Here is an 18,333-nt window from a genome sequence, read left to right as displayed (position 1 = left end):
TGTTAGTCTTAAGCATGGGAGGAGAGTCCATCTCTGTGGAATTAGTGAACTCTAGCACACAATTCCTTCTAACATTTACTCCAGCTGTTCTTGCTCTCCAACTTTCTCAGCTCTTTCAGTTGTAAAGAAACACAGATTATGCATGTGTTGGCTCTCATGTCCTTAGTTCTCCCTCGTTTGATATAAACGCCAGTAGAATCACACAGCTACATATTGCAGGTTTCCGTGACAACACTACAGGAATATTCCTCAGTGTCTCTGCACTGTAAAGCTGCAGTAAAGCTGTAATCACCGCTGGGTTATTGATATAAATTATTAATAATTTTGTGCAAGTTGTGTCTTATTGTCTTATTCACATGGAGAAATGTCTCATGCAGTCTCTGTTGGTTCCATAACCTTCTATCACATCTCCCGAGTCTTACTGGCACATCACATACCTAAAACGTCCATCAGCATTTCCTCTGTCTTGAGGACTGATTCACATTCATGGAGCTCAGAGTAATTCCTAATCCACTGTATTTCTTTTTCCTGGTCCATTGCTACTGTTTGTCTCTGCAGCCTGCTTCTACTGTAATTTGGTTTATTTTGTGAGAGGCGTGTGTTTCTCCAGAAATATGCATAGTTTCTCTGTAATTCTGTGTGCCGTTCTGGTAGAAGACCAACCCTGACCACTTTCTCAGCAGTCACAGTGATGGTCCAATTTTGTTTTCTCTCTCTCTTTGTACTGCTCGTTCAAGTAGATCTCTAACATTTCTTTCCTTCAACACCAGGCTTGTCAGATGCTAAAATGGAGGCAACCAAAGATGCACTAGTATCAAATGTTGTTTGTTCTTCATTGTTTAAGATTTATATACCTGTATCTTGATTTATATACCTATATCTTGTTGTCTTCTTATTAGTGCTGGGACAGTATGGAACGCAACAGTTTAAAGATTTATCTGGCCCTCCTAAGCTGTTTGGTTCTGCATATGTCTGCTTTATTTCAGGTACTTTATCTGGGGTTCCTTTACAAGTCTCTTCCTGTCTGGTGTTTTTTCTGCTGTATTCTAAAGATATCCTTGGTTACTAAACAAAATTGCATCAGCTGCGAAGATATATTTCCTCTCCTTAGCTCTATTGGGTAATCCAAATGTCTGATATGATTTGCCTCAAGTAGTCCAAGGATATTCATCATGTGCATAAAACCAGGCAAGAATATTTCAGATCTAAGTGATATAAATAATAAAGTGATAAAATAAAAGTCATTTTTTTACATTATAAGCAGAAGAAACTTTGAAGATCATAGCATGATTCAAATGTTATCTGAAGCATGGAGGTATTTAGTAGTGGCCACTGTCATTAAAATGTGGTTGTTTCCTAAGACAATTCTTGATTACCTGAACAATTTAATCTTGCAAATTGTTGTGTTCACTTTCAGATACCCTATATTACATATGAAACTCTGTGCATATTTAGTATATATATACATGGTTCTTCTGTATTAGACTACTTTCTTGTTAGCGTGTGGTCTGTTGGAGGAGTAGCCGAAGTGAAGTGCTGTGCAAATGTGCCTATGCAAGTTCTGTTGCCTCATCTCATCTGAATTGGCTCAGATGTCTCTGTGCTGTGTGGTACTTTGCACATCCCAATTTCTTGTCAGCTCATGCTGCTCTGTCTTTAACTATGGTCCCTTAGTTGGGTCAGCTGGAGTTAAACTGTAGTCTGACCGCACATGCCAACACCGCACTAGCAATTATCATTGCCCTTCAGCATTTTGCTGATAGTGCACTGCCACATTGACTTGTTCCTTCAGTACTTTGCCATCAGTTCATGCCATGCCATATAGATATCTGCTCCCCTGCGCGCTGCATCTATCTGTCATACTTACTGTTATCAAGTTCGTGGTTCTCCTTTCAAATGCGTTGATTTCCAAAGTTCACCACTTATCTGACAGATGAGAGAAAGGTCTGTGGTAAATAGCATTAGCACGAAATATAACATACTTCAGTTATGCATGCTATTTTGATATAGGTTTGCTTTAACAAATTGGCTGCTACTTTGTATCTTCGTTTTTCTTTTTTGAAATGAATCAATTCAAGACAGGTTAACTCAGTATTCTGCTGTTCATTAAAAAGTGTGGCCTTGCATCTGAGAGGGCTGTTGGGCTATCCCCTCAGCCAGAGCACAGCTTTTCCCATTCCATCTTACTGGGACTTGTATGGAAATGCTTGCACTTCTGCTTCCTGACCGAAGGAAATCCTGTCTTGTCTCACCTAGAACAGAAAAGTTCCTGTCTAGTTGCCCTGTGGGTTAGGTGAAGCTTTGCCTGCCAGGATCACTGGGAGACTTCTCCATTTCCACTGAAGGCTCACTCACAGCTGTGAACTTTGAAGGTTTTTAGTTAGGTCTGTGTGTTGACTGATCACGAGTAATGACAGTACCTCTTGGTAGCACAGTGTGAACAAGATTCACCTATGCTAATAGTCAGAGGTAGGAAATGGCTTTATGGATTATCTGATACTCCCTCTCTAGCTGTGCAATGTGCCTTCCTTACTGGCCAGACACAAGAGTCAGCTAATTAAAGCACAGCTTAGAAGTCTGTTCTGTCACTTCAGACTAGGGGCCTGTCTGGAGAAAGCTGTGGCTATGGGATATACCAAAGAGGCAGGGAGATGGCTCACTTAAAGCACAATGTGGTCACTTAACTTGGTGCAAGCCAAGTCCCTTTTATTTGTGATCCACAAAATAACTTGAACATTCAGAGGATTAAGATCCATTCAGTAGCTCCGTGCATTCCTACCAAGTCACAGATGGACAGGGCAATAATGTTAAAGTGCTGTCAGCTGCATGGCTGATTAAATACCATGATAGGTATACAACGAAAAGGTGAAATCCATTCTTGTAATCAAAGCAGCATCCCTTCTATTTTAAATATTGCTTCAGTACTAAGAAGATAGATCTTGTTTTGGCTCCTGCACAAAAGTGGGTGTCACTAATATGCAGAGCTTCCTCCATTTACATTCTTTTGAGATGCTTTCCTCAGTGTTACGGAAGAGCTAAGTTCTTGTTGGTGAGGATGCCCGGTTGCAGGAATATTTCTACTAGGATCTCTGGCAATCAGCTGCTCTGTGTTTCATAACGTATTTTGGACATCGTGTTCTTCTCAGCACAAGTTTGGAATGCCTCCACCCCTCACTTTCTTTTTTTTGTGGGATTTTGAATATCAGAAGTCCTCATCCAGCACCAATAATTGTGCGTTGCATGTACTGCCTTTCCAGGCATCCATGTATGTGCCAGACTGTTTATGGAACTTCATTTAAAAGCTGGCAAAACTAGGCTTTGAATTTTTAAGTACATTGTCAGGTTAAGCTTGACAAACATTTTATAAATATGAAGTCACTAAAGAGATTATAAGAACTGAGTACATGGCTGATGTTTATAGGATCCATCCAGCAATTGACAATCTATTTAATCTGTGCTAGGTTCATTTTGCTCAAACAGCTCACTTGCCTTTAAAATTTAGTTTTGATTGCAGTGCCAGGGGTATGAATTCACCTACAGGTTAACTGAGATTGCTGTGTAACTTAGCAGTGATATGGACAAACTTGGATGCTAGGGAGCAATCTGGTGGTTCCGTTTAGGTGACCTAGTTTCTGCAGAGAAGTGCCATTACTGTGTGCAGCTTGAGTAGTTACCTCCAGCTTAATGCCCTACATTGCAACTGCGCAGCAAAGGATCTTTGACAGATGAGCAAAATGGCAAATGTTTATTATTCCAATAATATTTTACCTAGGAATGTCAAAAAGCATGTTTGAAATGCCTTATGCATATCAAATTATGAGAAGCAGCTTGGCTACATAACACTGGGAAGCACTGTGAGCACTGGGAAAAAATAAACTACAAAACCTGCCTGACATAAAAAGCTTGGTATGAAAAGACTGAAAGGATGCTTTTTTTGTGAGGGAAGGACAGCTGAAAGCTCTAATAACAACTGTATCATCTTCCCTGGGAAGAAGTCCTTTCTCCTCCTCCTTACTATAGTTTTCAATCAGAAACTCTAGTTACAGTGCCCTGTGCTTTTAAGTATCCACATAGTAGATGCAGCCAACACCTCCCTCTTGAGGAGAAGGTGGTAGTCCTTCCCGTGCACTATAGGCTCTGCCTTTTGCCTGCCCCTCTGTCCTGGGCTCCAGAACTATGTCCCAGCTCCAAGGTGAATTGGACCTTCAGCCCTCTCCATGGTCTGCTCACTTAGACACCTTTCTTAGGGCCTAGTCCCGTGTTTGCCTGCCTGCAGGCTGAGGATCTCGCCTGCTGTCCCTCCTCCAACTCACTGTGTTTTTAAAAATATTATTCAGCATGGTTATTCTGTTCTGCATTTCCTGGAGACAATGTAGTATTCACTAGTAACTACCCACCTCCCAGAGAGAAGATTATTAGCTATTTTTTTATACAAGTGTTCAACCCCTACCCCCAACAATAAACAATAAACTTTCAACTCATGCACAAGAGGTAGAATTAGTCTACGTTCATTTAGGCAGTTAGAAGTTAGGCATCCTTGTGTGAACTTTGAAATGAGTGAACTGTCAACCTCCGCAGGGTGATTCACTGTTGCAGTGCACCAAGGAAAATGTTCGTTGTCAATCCCAGTAAGAAAGGTATTTGAACTCTGCAATGCATTAATTAATATTACTTTTATCAGCGATAAGGAAAAAGTTGATAGCATAGATAGTCACAGAATCACAGAATGGTTGAAGTTGGAGCTCATCTGGCCCAACCCCTATGCTCAAGCAGGGCCACCTAGAGCTGTTTGCCCAGGACCATGTCCAGATAGCTTTTGAATATCTCCAAGAATTGAGACTTCACAACATTTCTGGGCAACTTGTTCCAGTGCTTGATTACCCTCACAGTGAAAAATTGTTTTCTGATGTTCAGAGGGAACCTCTTGTGTTTCGGTTTGTGCCCGTTGCCTCTGGTCGTGTCCCTGGGCACCACTGAGAAGAGCCTGGCTCCATCTTCTTTGCACCCTCCCTTCAAGTATTTATGTACATTGACGAGATTCCCCTGATCCTTCTCTTCTCCAGGCTGAACAGTCCCAGCTCTCAGCCTTTCCTCACAGGAGAGATACTCCAGTCCCTTCATCATCTTTGTGGCACTGCGTCCCATCCGGATGCTAGGGACTGTCGTGGTTTAGCCTGGCTGGATGCCAGGTGCCCACCAGAGCCGCTCTATCACCCCCCCTCCTCAGCTGGACAGGGGAGAGAAAATATGGTGAAAGGCTCAAGGGTCGAGCTAAGGACAGGGAGAGATCACTCACCAATTACTGTCACAGGCAAAACAGACTCAACTTGGGGAAATTAGTTTAATTTATCACCAATCAAATCGCAGTAGAATAATAATAAATAAACAAATCTTAAAGCACCTTCCCCCCCCCCCCCCCCCTCCCTTCTTCCCAGGCTCAACTGCACTCTACCTCACCCCCCTGAGTGATGCAGGGGGACTGGGAATGGGGGTTGTGGTCAGCTCATCACACGTCTCTGCCGCTCCTTCCTCCTCACACTCTGCCCCTGCTTCAGCGTGGGTCCCCACGGGGTCACAAGCCCTGCCAGCAAACCTGCTCCAGCGTGGACTCCTCTCTGCATGGGCCCACAGGTCCTGGCAGGAGCCTGCTCCAGCGTGGGCTCCCCACAGGGTCACAGCTTCCTTCAGGCATCCCCCTGCTCTGGTGTGGGGTTCTCCCCGGGCTGCAGGTGGAGATCTGCTCCACTATGGACCTCCCTGGGCTGCAGGGGCACAGCCTGCCTCACCATGGTCTTCACCATGGGCTGCAGGTGAACCTCTGCTCTGGCATCTCGAGCACCTCCTTCCCCTCCTTCTGCACTGACCTTGGTGTCTGTGGAGTTGTTTTTTTCACATTGTCTCACTCCTCTCTCTGGCTGCAAATGCTGTTATGCAGTTGTTTTTTTCCCCCCTTCTTAATTATGTTACCCCAGAGGCACTACCACTGTCGCTGATGGGCTCGGCCTTGGCCAGCGGTGGGTGGGTCCACCTTGGAGCCAGCTGGCATTGGCTCCATCAGACATGGGGGAAGCTTCTTCCAGCTTCTCACAGAAGCCACCCTTGTAGCCCCCCTGCTGCCACAACCTTGCCACGCAAACCCTATACAGAACCCAGCACTGTGCAGCATCACATGACCTCTAGTCACAGTATGGCATGATGTACTGATCCCATCCATGCTAAGGTTCATTGGCATTATGGTCTTTAGCGGTCTGATAGGATTTTCTTAGAAGTGAACAATTCCATTTATCATTTCCACTGTCAAGCAAAAGGATGTTAGCATGAGAACATGCTGCTTCACTTCAAGATAAAGACAAGGACACACAGGTGGCGTAACTGCTGATGCCAAGTGGGAGCTGCCTGCAAGCTCCTCTGTTATGATTAGCCAACAAAGCTGATCCTGCAGCCAAGTGATAAGTGCAGCACAGCACAGGCCTGAAGGCCAGTTTCTAGGTGCAGCACAGCCCAACGCAGTGCAGCAAAGTACAGCACAGGCCTGTGCCCACTCAGGTCAACTGTTAGGTGGATTTCTAGCTCCTGAATGCACAATAGTCTTCCAGTTCAGACCACCGCAGCTGTCATCCTGTGTCCTAGGACAAACATCTAAGATGCATGAGACCTACTGGGGGTACCAGTTCACTTGAGAACTCCACTGACTACAAAGAGAGCCTGGGGTGCCTAACTCAGGCTTGGATGAGTAACTTTTAGGTGATCTTCTGCAAATAGTGCTGAGTAGTCTCCAGAACGCTGGATTTTCAGCTCTTTGTTTTTGAGTCATTACGTCATGGTCTCATGGGAGCCTGTAGCAGGTGGGTTTCTTTCTGCAGTTCAGCACGTGTGCCGTAGCTGAGCTTAGATGGGAGCCTGTCTTTCCCAAGAGGAAAGGCTCTTCCAGTCTTGTTTATCTTTCTAGCGATTTGCGTTCATTATACCCTATCAATTTTAGTTTCTGCTAGAGACAACTACAGCTCCCTTGTGGCCACTTCGGGTACCTGTAACACTTGTAAAATGGCTGTAATAATGTTCCACGTATCCCGGTACAAGGTGCATATCTGTATTCTGCGCTGTCATGTTCTGTCCTGTGCAATGCAATGTTTCACACAGGATTAGAGAGTGAAGTCAGTGCAGTGTGTGACTTCCCACTTGCTGGCAGGGTGTCTCACTGGCAACACGCTGTTGCTCCAGTATTACTTGCATATTCTTATCCCACTGCATGCAAAAAATGTTGCCATGGACAACTAAGCATTATAGAAACAGAGAGCAGAAGCAGCCTCTGCTCTAAAGGCTTCACTGTCTACACTCTGTGAAGATGTCCCTTCTCATTTACAAAACCATTAATAATTTGGGATCTTTCTAAAAGAGGAAAAATTGTCTTGCTCATTGTGTTACATCACTGTGATAAAAATCAGAAACACCTCTTGGGCTGGGGTATGCCTGGTGAGACTGGCAGGCTAGGCTCGTGTCCAGAACAGCTCATTGCTTTTTCTTCAGTTCACTGATATTCATGATCATCTGTCCAAATAATCCTTTTATCATCAGGACTGCCAGAGTGAAAAGAGTAGGCCTGCAAAAATTGGATGTTTAAGAAAAGGAGAGTAGTTTTCCTTTGTTTGTCTGGCTGGTTGATTTGATTCGTTGCAGGAGGTATAATTATTTCAGATTACATTAGCTGCTTATCTTTTGTAGAAATTGTCTGGGTTTTGTTTTTAATTATATATCTGTCATTGTTTTCTGTCTGTTGTCTCTGCGTATCACAAGATACAAATAGACTGAAGTGGATAATTTTGTGAATTGTTCACCTTAAACTTTTATGCCACCTGATGAGTTCTAGTTATATTGTAAGTGATCTTGGTTATAGAGAATGAGTAAATCATGAGATGAGGTGACACCTGAGCATGAATAGCGCTTTAAGTTAAAGGCATCTTTTACCTTTCTGCTTATTATTTCCTCCCAGATTATTTTCTTGCAGACATGCACATAGCATCTTCGCAAAGAAAGCCACAGAGTGATTAGTGTGATTTTTTCAGCCTTTGATATCAGCTTCTAATTATATGCATTGAGAATGCAGTCCTTCCTGCTGTGCATTTCATTTCCTGTTAACTATGTTAATGGCTATAAGCTGATTACATTCACCTCTGGTAACTGATCTGTCTGAAATATTTAGAGGATGTTCATGGCTAGTTTTGTTTGAGTGGAGAGGAGAGTTCAGTGTAGGATATTTTAAACATATAAATTATTTATATCTTTAGAAGCGTTGCTGAAACTTTAGCTGGTCCTAAAATCCCTTGAACTAGATACAATGTGATAAACTGAGCCTGTTGCTTTTTTAACAGTTTGCTAAATATTGTATTATTTATTATTTTTTAACTCTCTGGTGATACCACCTTATGTGTGAGAGTAGTGGATACAACACTACTCAGAAAGAACTTAATTCACATTCATTCAAGACATTTTATTTTCTCGAAGTTGTAGTGGTGGTGCCATCATTAGTTTTTTGCTGTTTATTTTATTAATGTTATCAAAGAACTACTGGGAATCCAGATCACTTTACTCAGTGGAGGCTGGCATTTCTTGAGCATCACTCTTGATCAAGCCTTGCTTCTACTGAAAACCATGGCGTTTTTACTATTGACCTAAATCAGAAGCATGGCAAAAGCTGGAGTTCTGTTGAAGTGATTCCAGCTGAGGTATTACAGCACCTAAAAATCAGAACCTTGGCATCAGCAAGGTGATGGAAAGTTTTAAATATAGGTGGATTCCCTAGATAGTTGGGCAGAGATTTAGGGCTTTTAGAAAATTATTCAAAAAACTTGTGTGGTAGGTAAAGGGAGCCACCTAGAGTTAATCCATAGGAATCTCTAAATTTAAATATGTGTCTGAACTGCCTCTTACTGAAGCTCAGGTGCCAAACTGAGCGCTAAACTTTAAACCCCTTTATCTATATTAAGCCCTCTCCTGAGAGCAGGCACCTTAAATAATGTTTATTTAATATGCTTTTACAATGCTGCTGAAGGATTAGGCTAGTTACTGCATTTTATATTAAAGAGCATTAAGAAAAAAAGGAATAACAAATAATATATGGCACAAGGACAGGTACTAAAGTCTTCCTCCTTCCAGTTGAGGACTCTGACTGGTACAGTGCATAATTAGGCTCTTTCCAATAACTGTCTCTTCAGACACGTGACGCCTGCCTCTTGGCAACAGTTTCCTTGCTTCAGTGGGAAGATTAGAAGGTGCTTTCCCTTTGACTCCTCTTTAGCCTGGACACTAGCCTAGAAAAATAGGAATCTGATGTCCTGCAAGCTGAGAAAAGCTTAGCTTGAACCCAGTTCTTGGAAGAGATTTGGTAACTGTTAGCTTGTCATACACCCCCTCACCTTGCATCTCTAGTAGCTGTAGGGTTTGGTGCTGGACTTAAAACTCTTGCTTTCGTATTCCATGCTGTACTGGACCATATAGGGAATTAGACAGCATTTAGGCACATCTGCAGACATGAGCTGTGCCCTTAGCTTTCTGGACTGGAGATTCTTCAGTGCAAACACTTAAGGTCTTCGAAGTTTCCTAGGAAGATACCTCCATGGAGCTTGGGCTCCAGTATAATCTTGAATAGAGGTGCCTAAATTTGGATTACCTTTTATTTTAGATGTCAAAGCAAGCACTCTGGATTGCACTCTGAAACCACCCTAATCTCCTTCAAAAATCCGAGCTGCAATTTATCTGAAATGGAGAATCTCAGGTGTAATGTTCCCCTTTCTCTTTCCTATTTGGGTATATTAGGGAGGCATCTTGCCAGCCAGAGAGAGAAACTTAAAAGATGGGCCAGTCAAGAGTTTATAGTTGCATTACATATAATTTTCTAAAAAATAAAGCTTTTCCCACATAACTTTGTGTATCTGTGAGAATAGTAGTGCAACGTGGCAGCCCAAGGGACCCTTCCAAGGAACTGCTTCCAGGTACAGTCCAAAGCTCACCTCGCCTTCCTTGGCACAGCTATGATCAACAATTCCTCCATGGAAGGTGCAGTCTAAAAACACATAGCTTGTGATTCTGGAACTCATCTGCATGCCCCAGACTGAGAAATCAGGACCTGACTTCCCATTTGCTGTCCAAGTGTGTTTGCAGTTATTATTGTTTGGGTAGTATTTGTAAACATTTCAAGTGCGTATGATTTGTTCTGATTTTGGAACAGAACTTTCTTGACATCTAAGCAAGTCATCTTCCTTAACTTGCCACCCAAAAGAGCGAAGCCCTCTACTCTTGAAGACATCAGTGAATTAGTAGATGTTAGTACTGCCTGGTTACAGTGTGCAGTGTTAATCTACTATCCCTTTGCATTGGCATTATACTTCCCTCTTCAAGCCTAGCAGCTCCAAGGTGCAAGTCCTCTTTTTGGAAAGACAAGTGACTGGTATGTACTCCAATGTGTTTTGTAGCACCTGTCCCCTTCTACCTCTCCAAAGCTAGCCACAATAAAGAGACCGTACCATTGGCAACACTTGCGCTTCTTCCGCATAGGATTTCTCAAAAACATTTTGCCAACAGTGTGCACAAGGTCATGTGTCAATAGGGCACCGGGGAATTGTCCATACCACAGGCTTCAGAGTGCAGCGCATCTTGGTATCATCTTTCTTTGAAGCCTGCACTGCAAGGGGGAGCCCTAGGGATGATGGCTTGTAACAGCACAATGAAGTTACAACTCTGCAAAGTGAAGCACTAAGTGCACCGCACAGAAATTGGTGATGCAATAAAACCATCAAACTGACTGAAAACAGATCAGTTTATGAGAACTGAAAGTGTCCCTTTCAATAAATGCCTTGAAATTCCAGAAAACCAGGCACGAATCAGTAAGTTTTCTTCACTTTCTGGAGGTTTGATACCAAAGCTTTTAAAAAAGGGTTACTGATCTTAAATCCTGTCTCTCAAAAACAGTGTAGGGATCTTTTTCAGAAAGCAAAGAAAGAAAGAAAACAATTGCAGAGCTATTACTGTCAAAGACATGACCCCCGCACAGCAGTGGAGTTGCTGTCAGAGGCTGTAAGAGTGCTTTCTTTGAGATTGGAACCCAGACACTGGCTGAAAGGAAAAGCTCCATCAGAAATCAATTAAGTCCAGTTAAACTCGAGTATTACTTCAGGACAAAAAGACTGGGTTTATTGTTTGGACAGCTAAAAATTTAATGAGAACAGAATTTTGACAAGGAGCTTACTGGCAAAGCCAAAATTTCACTGTTGCTGTATCCCGTTACCTGTACTTCTCACTACTTAATGTCCAGCTATCACGCACGTAACCTCAATTACGATAACATCTGATGTTCAGCAGGTCTTGGTGTGTTTGACTTTGTGGCACCCATGGCAGGTAAGGAGGTTATTGTCTTCAAGTTATGGACAGAGACATCTGGTTTAGTGTGAGATCATGAGAGTATGAGTTAGATGACATCTCATCTAACTTTAGCACTTTAGAAGTTAGTTATCTAAGCTAGTTGTTTCAGCCCTGTCCCCCAGTGGGGGAGAAGACACCCCCGGGAGGCAATCCATCCCCACCCTAAAATAAAGAGGATAAACCAAACACAGAGGTACCTCTCTTTGTTGTCAAGAGTTGGAGCTCCAGATGAGACCATCACATGCCAAGCAAGATGAAGTTGTCCCCTCAGGCACATGGGTGGTACCTGATAGAATGGGGGAAGCAGAACATGCTCTCCCACCTCCCAGGCAGACCCACCACTATAAGCCATTCTCCCTCTCTTCTAGTTAGTCAGTAATTGATGTGGTTTGCTATTCCACTGCGGGCTGGGCTTTAATTTATATGAACTAGGTGCAGAGAGGTGTGCTTGGTAGTACTGGTGTGTTTAGATGGGAGGCCATAAGGAAAATCCAGTTGTACCAGGAAGCGGTGCTGGTGAGTCAATAAACAGCATGGCAACAAGTGTCCTGGCATGGTGCTTTTCAGCACTGCCTTCCCGCTTGTGCTGTAGGTTAAGTCTTGGAGCTGCTAGTCATTAGAGGATCATACTTCACGAGACTAAGGTATTAAATCCCAGACAAATTACATGATAGGTAACTCTGTCCTCCTTGCTGTTACCTGCAGCTTCACCTAAATTACACAGTCTTAGACGCAACCTGATCTCAACTTCTGTGAGTCCAGGTGGAGTTGCTGTCTTCTGTCCCAGAGATGGCAGCAGTCTGGAGCAAGTGAAGTGATTTCTACATATACAATAAGTAAAGCCCATTTGTGTTTTAGATGGAGAGCACTATGGGAATGTAATATATCATTACTTCATGAAGTTACATAATTTTTAGAGTTGAGATGTTGCAATATCCCCATTAATGTGAATGGTTCACAGCACTTGATGCTAGTGTTGATAGCTAGGCTAGCAGCCCAGAGCGACACTCTTCCCGCAATAAGCACAAAGCAGAACAATAAGCAAGAGGAGCAGCAACGCTTGTATTTGACTTGCGGTTCTGGTTTTGCTTCATCTGGGTGCCTGCGCACAGCAGGGAGATGGCCAGATATTTCCGAGCAGTTCAGATCTCCTGCCCACCTCACCCTCAGCCAGCTGGTGGTGAAGGTAGTTAGCTATGGGCAGCTCACCATGGATGGCTGCAGCACTAGAACCAATGCAGCTGGTGCCAGCTTGAATGTGACTTTCGGTTCAGGTTGCAGATTTAGCTGTGGAATTCTACATTTGCTGTATTGTGAATCCATTCAAATTACTCTGTGGTGCATTTTAGGGACTCTCAGAATAATAATGGGTAGGTCCACCCCTTCTGCAGAGACACATCCAAGGGAAGGGAAGAAATTCTGAGGTATTACACATCTCTGTCAGGGAAAGCCTCAGATGCGTGCCCGAGACCTTCTCACCTTGCAGGTCCAGAGCTCTTCAGGGAAGAAAACTGACCCCTCGTCAACACACTGTGGAGATGTTGGAAGCGGTTCTCTGTGGCAAGAGCAAGCTGCCTGGAAGCCTCCTGGTTGCTCGCCCAATTTTAACTGCTCCTCTCTGTCATCATCCCCTGGCACCATAGCTTTAATAATACTAGTATTGTTTTGGCAGATGAGCCCAGAGGGAGTTAGTGTAACTCTTGGCACAGAAAGCAGGATGGAGTCTGGAGCCTGACTGTGCTTTGACTCTGGCCTTCCTCTCCAAACTCAAATTCTCACAGATCATTCCTGGGCTGTTTTCAGCTTCCAAGGGTTATCAGCCTTGTCTGTGGGACAGGATAGGTATTTGTCCTTCACAAGAAATCCTTAGAACAAGAGCAGCAAAAGAGACGGTCAAATAGATGTGTCTTAGATTGCCTTTGGTACCCTAGCCTGAATGGCCTGGTATCTTTTAGAGAGCTGTAAAACTGTTCTTTGAGCTGACTTTGTTTAGAGGCTAGGAGGATTTTTGGAGCCTGTGCTGTACCCAAGGCTGGGCACAGCTCATGACATTGTGGAGACTGTCCATAGCCATCCCAGGGACATGGCTGTGGTCGAGGACTCTGGCTGCAAAGTGGAGACAGCTTCTTTTAGCAAGACGGGTGGTATTACCTGGTCTGGGAACATGGTGATTCAGAAGCTGCTTCACATGCAGCTCAGCCTTGTGATTGGCAAAGGGAGGCTGATGCTGGGAGGGTTAAGCTGATCAGCTTCTCTAATGTATGCCTTTTCGCGATTCAGAGGTGTTACACAGGCTCCTAGAGCCAGCTAAGGTACACCCGAGCCCAGTTCTGCAGTCCAGAATAGCAGTGTGCACAGGAGGCTTTCAATGCGCCCCTGCCTGACTTGGATGTCTCCTGCTGCAACATGGAAGCCTTCCGCAGTTTGAGCTGCAACGTTTTTGTTACAATTCACCTTTGACATGTGAGTGTTTAATTTGACTTCTAAATCTCTAAGCGTACAAAACCTTGAATGCAGCATAGAATTTCCCTGATTCCAAGTGAAAGCGGTCAGAATGGGCTATGAAGTGGATGTTTATTCTGCCTGATCTGTCGTTTTGTTCTCATGCTAGTACTCCCCCTGTTGCTATGCTGTGATCAGCTGTTAGGGAAACAATACATTGTCCCTGGGGTAAGTTTAGAAAAACATTGACCCACAATGCACCCACAGATCAATCCAGTTTTAGCAACGTGGAGTTTATAGCATTATACTCTGCTCATAGAGCATCAGCAAGATGCACTGGCTTGGAGCCAGCTCCAGATTACCGGTTTCTCTGTATTGTTTCTCAGGCCCTACATGTCCATTGGAACGCTACGTGATCAAGTCATCTATCCAGACTCAGTGGATGACATGCATGAGAAAGGCTACCAAGATCAGGATCTGGAGTGTATCCTGCATATGGTTCATCTGTACCACATAGTTCAAAGAGAAGGAGGTAAATTGCATATTTTTGTAAAAAGCTTTACAAAGTTCATTCCTTGCATGTGTCTCTTAGTGTGACTGACCTTTACTTACTGAACTGACAAAACTGGATCCAGACCTTTTGTAGTTGTGGGAGCTGCGCAGCCACAGGGTTGTTGCTCCTGATGCTAACGGAGGTAGAAGATCTAAGTGCTCCTCTCCTCCCCAGTAAATCCATGCCCAAGATGAACATCCCTGTTCTCTTGTAATGGCCAGTCTTTTAATGGTATTGTAAGATCAGTCATATTCCTTCATTTCCTTAGAAAATGTGACCTGTCTTAAAACCTTGTAATGTCACCGACTACATCAACTTGAAAGCATATGAATGAAAGGAGCTTCAGGTCTGCTTTCACCTCCCTGGTTTGTGTGATCAGCAATGGGAAAGAGTGTCTCATACCACACCACCAGGGTGAAGAAGTTAAAAATAACCTAACAACACTGGCTGGCAGCGGAGTGTTGCCATCTACCACTTGCTGTTTAAATTGCCATGTGTTCTCAGCGTTGTTTGTCCTAAGAGCAGGGGATAGTGTAAATACACTGGCACAGTAAATGTCAAGATGCTGAAGGCTTCTCTTGTGTCTAAGGAACTGGAGCATTTAATGGCTTTTTTTGTCGCAAGCATAGCAATAATTTTCATCCTTTTGTTCCCACTAGCCACTAATCTCTAGTTTGAATTTCCTCCCCATCATTACGCTTTTAAAACAGACATAGGCCAAAGTTGGTAACGTTTAGAGAGAAGAAGGAGGATCTTCAAACCCCTCTAAGGAGATGATGTTGGGAGTGCTGGATGTACCCTGCCTCTCTCTGCGAGCTGTCAGTGCTCGTTTTTTAGAGGGTACTGCGGGTGCATTGCCCTGCAATGTATGTGCTTGGTGTCTCTCAGGATCATTCTGACAGTAGAGAGTAGTGCTTCAGCCAGTGGGAATCCCAAAGCAGTGTCTTAATCCCCATTCTTGGATGGCACCCTGTTGCTCTGTTCAACAGGCAGAAGGTGTATTTTATTTTTGAAGTATGTGTGGACACTTATCTGGTGTCTTTTTTTCATATTTTACTGTGAGGAGTAGTGATCATTCACAGCAGCAGTTGTATGCCTACGGATAGTTCTCCACCTCACAATCCTGTTGACAAACTCTTATCTTTCCATGGGTTAATGCTTCTTTGTTAAGAACGTAATAATGACTGTTGGCCCTCAAGCTGCAAGAGAAGACAAGAATCTGCCATCATTCTGATTCATATTATTATTCAGATCTGATACTGTGACACAAGGACTGAAAAAGTGGGCAGAGAGCTAAGCTCAGTGACCGGAACAATTGCAGAGAAGACCTCTACTCCCTACACTGACATTATAATTATTCCTGTAGTATTCCTGAGTCACTTACTTCACTGAGTGAAGTGCCCAGATTGCAGAAGAATAAGCAGATGTGTTGGAATGGGGAGCTGGAAAAGGAGGAGCAGTTAAATTGTCAGTGGCAAGAAGCCGCTGTGGAATGTGTATTCATAGCGAGCTGGTACTTGTAGATGTACTGGACAGCACATGACCCTTAGCGGCCAAAACCATATCCCCAGTGGTCTCTGAATGCACATAACTGTGGTTTATAACCCTGCAGCTGGAGCTGGGTAATGTAACTGGGGTGGAGCAGTTACTGTGCTCCACGTACGAGATGCTGTTGGCTAGGGTCACTGTTCTGTATTGCCAAAATGAAAAGCCAGGTTTGGATCAGCCTCGGTCTGCTTTCTGTGCCAGAGGACAGTAGTCCTCTTTTATTGCTGACCCCGTTCTTGCTCTTCTGCCTATCAGACCGTGCATGTGAGACACACACAATCTCTAAAAAAATGTAGAGGATGCTGTTAAGGTTCACTGGTGCTCTATTGAAACTCCACTCAGGGTAAGGGCACACTGTGCAAAAGCCTACACAGACAAATGTTAAAAAAAAAAAGTGTCTTAGGTGCTTTGCGATCTAAAATGGCAGAAGTGGGCAAAGCCGGAAAATGGGGAGAGATTAGCGCATACCAGGAAGTTTTTAGGACCATAATACACTTACTTGTTCCCTTTTATCCTTGGTCATTTGCAGGAGACAAGTGCCAGGGTAGGAGGAGAGAGGAAATCCATGACACAGCCTACTGTAGGTGACCCTGCTTCGGCGGGGGGGTTGGACTAGATGACCCACAGAGGTCCCTTCCAACCCCTACTATTCTGTGATTCTGTGATTCTGTGATTCTGTGACACGTTATGTGGATTTCATATACTTACATGCTCTTTAGAGCTCCCTCAGTCTGGGACAAGGACTCATATTCTGGTTTTTGAACCAGCAAGCCAGAGAAATACTGCTTGAAAGTGAACAATTAAAATTTTTCTTTATACATAGCTGAATGTTTTATTTTTATTCTAATTGTTATTTTATTCTTTTACTTCGTCAGATGTTTAAACTAAAATTATTTCTATTAAGAATGGAACTTTTTTTTTTTAAGTAACAAAAAAATCCCATATAAATCTTGTAGAACAAGGGATTTGCCCCAAACTGTCTTTTTCCTTTTTGCAAACTGCTGTGATGTTTGACAAGTACTGGCATTTTCCAGTAGGAATAAGTTTTGCTGAAAAATTCTCATCAGGTTTTTGTTTATGTGTTATGTGCACTTTTTGAAGATGTACTACATCTGAAAAAAAAAAATCATTGAAACCATTTTTAGTTATTCAGATTCTTGTGGAAATACGGGATATGTCCATGCTATTTTGAACTGTTTCCATAAACTGTTCTAAGAATGGAGCTAACTATCTGTCAGTCATGAAGTTATAGAAATCTAACATAATTCTTCAATATTTTTTCTGTAGATCCCCTTCTCCTTCAGAGCCTTACCTCTGTCTCTTCCCATTTCAACTGTCCCCTGCAGTATTAAGCCTCTACCAAACAGCAGGCTCCTGAAGGCATGACCCTGTTGTGCTTTAATTGATCACGAATGTCATGTGTGTATAATACGATGCTTTCCAGTTTTGTGTTCTGTTCCCTGCGGGCTGTTATGAAAAAGCCAGATGGAGCCAGAAACGCGCAAGTCTGACTCAATTTATTTGTCCTGGTGTAACTTTATTGTCTTTAGCTGAATTACTTCCACATTGCTTCAGTGCAACGGTCACCAGATTCCACGTGTAAAGTAGCCAACAAGAGCCTGATGTTGTTCTTGTTGCTGCCAATGTTAGATATTCCTCTATTTTTTTTAGCAATAAGGTTTGACCTGGTTAGAAGTAAATAGATTAGTTACACGAATAAGTAGCCCAGTTTGGCATTTAGCTTCTGTGTTACCTTCGTGAAACTTTATTCAGTCAGTAGCAACAGAATACACCAAAATCACTAAAATAACGCCTGCCTCTCCACCACCACCACCATTGCTGATGGCCCTGAGCTGAAGCCCTAGAAGATCCCAGTGCAGTTGCTGTTGATGGTAGCCCCCCTTGCTGTTAGGGGCAGAACTTCCTTCCCACTGAATCCCACACTGATATTTTTCTCACCTGCTGGATATTAGAGGGATGCCATTCTGTTGCTTACCTTTATATTATCAATAAGGTGCCCCTATCAACACCTGCAAAGTTGCTAGCTCTACCAGAACAATAATTTCGTACAAAATGAGGATAGCAAAGAACGTTGTGTGCAGCACGGGTGGTGAAAAGGCACGTCCAGAAACTGGGTAATAGCGTGGAGAAGTGTGGTAGATGTAGACAGAGTGATTCCTTTTTGACCTGCTTTGAAAATCTGTGTATATTTAGCAAGTGTCAATTGTGTTGCAGTGTTGGGCTGCCGATAGCCTGTCACATGAGAGGAGCTATGAGTACGTGTAGCAGCACGCTGAGTGCATGACTGGGCTTGTCAGGTTGTGGCTGATGGCACTACTGAACAAGTTCAACCTGTTTATGGTTTCTCAGCACCC

At 43.4% G+C, this 18,333-nt stretch overlaps 1 protein-coding gene across 2 annotated transcripts in view; it reads left to right on the top strand.

The window, feature by feature from the left end:
• Positions 1-18,333, top strand: part of ABCD2 (ATP binding cassette subfamily D member 2) — a 47,918-nt gene that overhangs the window by 18,461 nt on the left and 11,124 nt on the right. For both annotated transcript variants that reach the window (XM_075428208.1, XM_009933769.2), the window contains exon 7: positions 14,244-14,389. In XM_075428208.1, coding sequence (XP_075284323.1) covers positions 14,244-14,389 — 146 coding nt within the window. The remainder of the gene's footprint in view (positions 1-14,243; positions 14,390-18,333) is intronic.

Source organism: Opisthocomus hoazin, chromosome 8 (assembly GCF_030867145.1).
Source record: "Opisthocomus hoazin isolate bOpiHoa1 chromosome 8, bOpiHoa1.hap1, whole genome shotgun sequence".
Classification (NCBI taxonomy): domain Eukaryota; kingdom Metazoa; phylum Chordata; class Aves; order Opisthocomiformes; family Opisthocomidae; genus Opisthocomus; species Opisthocomus hoazin.
The sequence above is the reverse complement of the archived record's forward strand: the minus strand, read 5'-3'. Positions and strand labels throughout refer to the sequence as shown.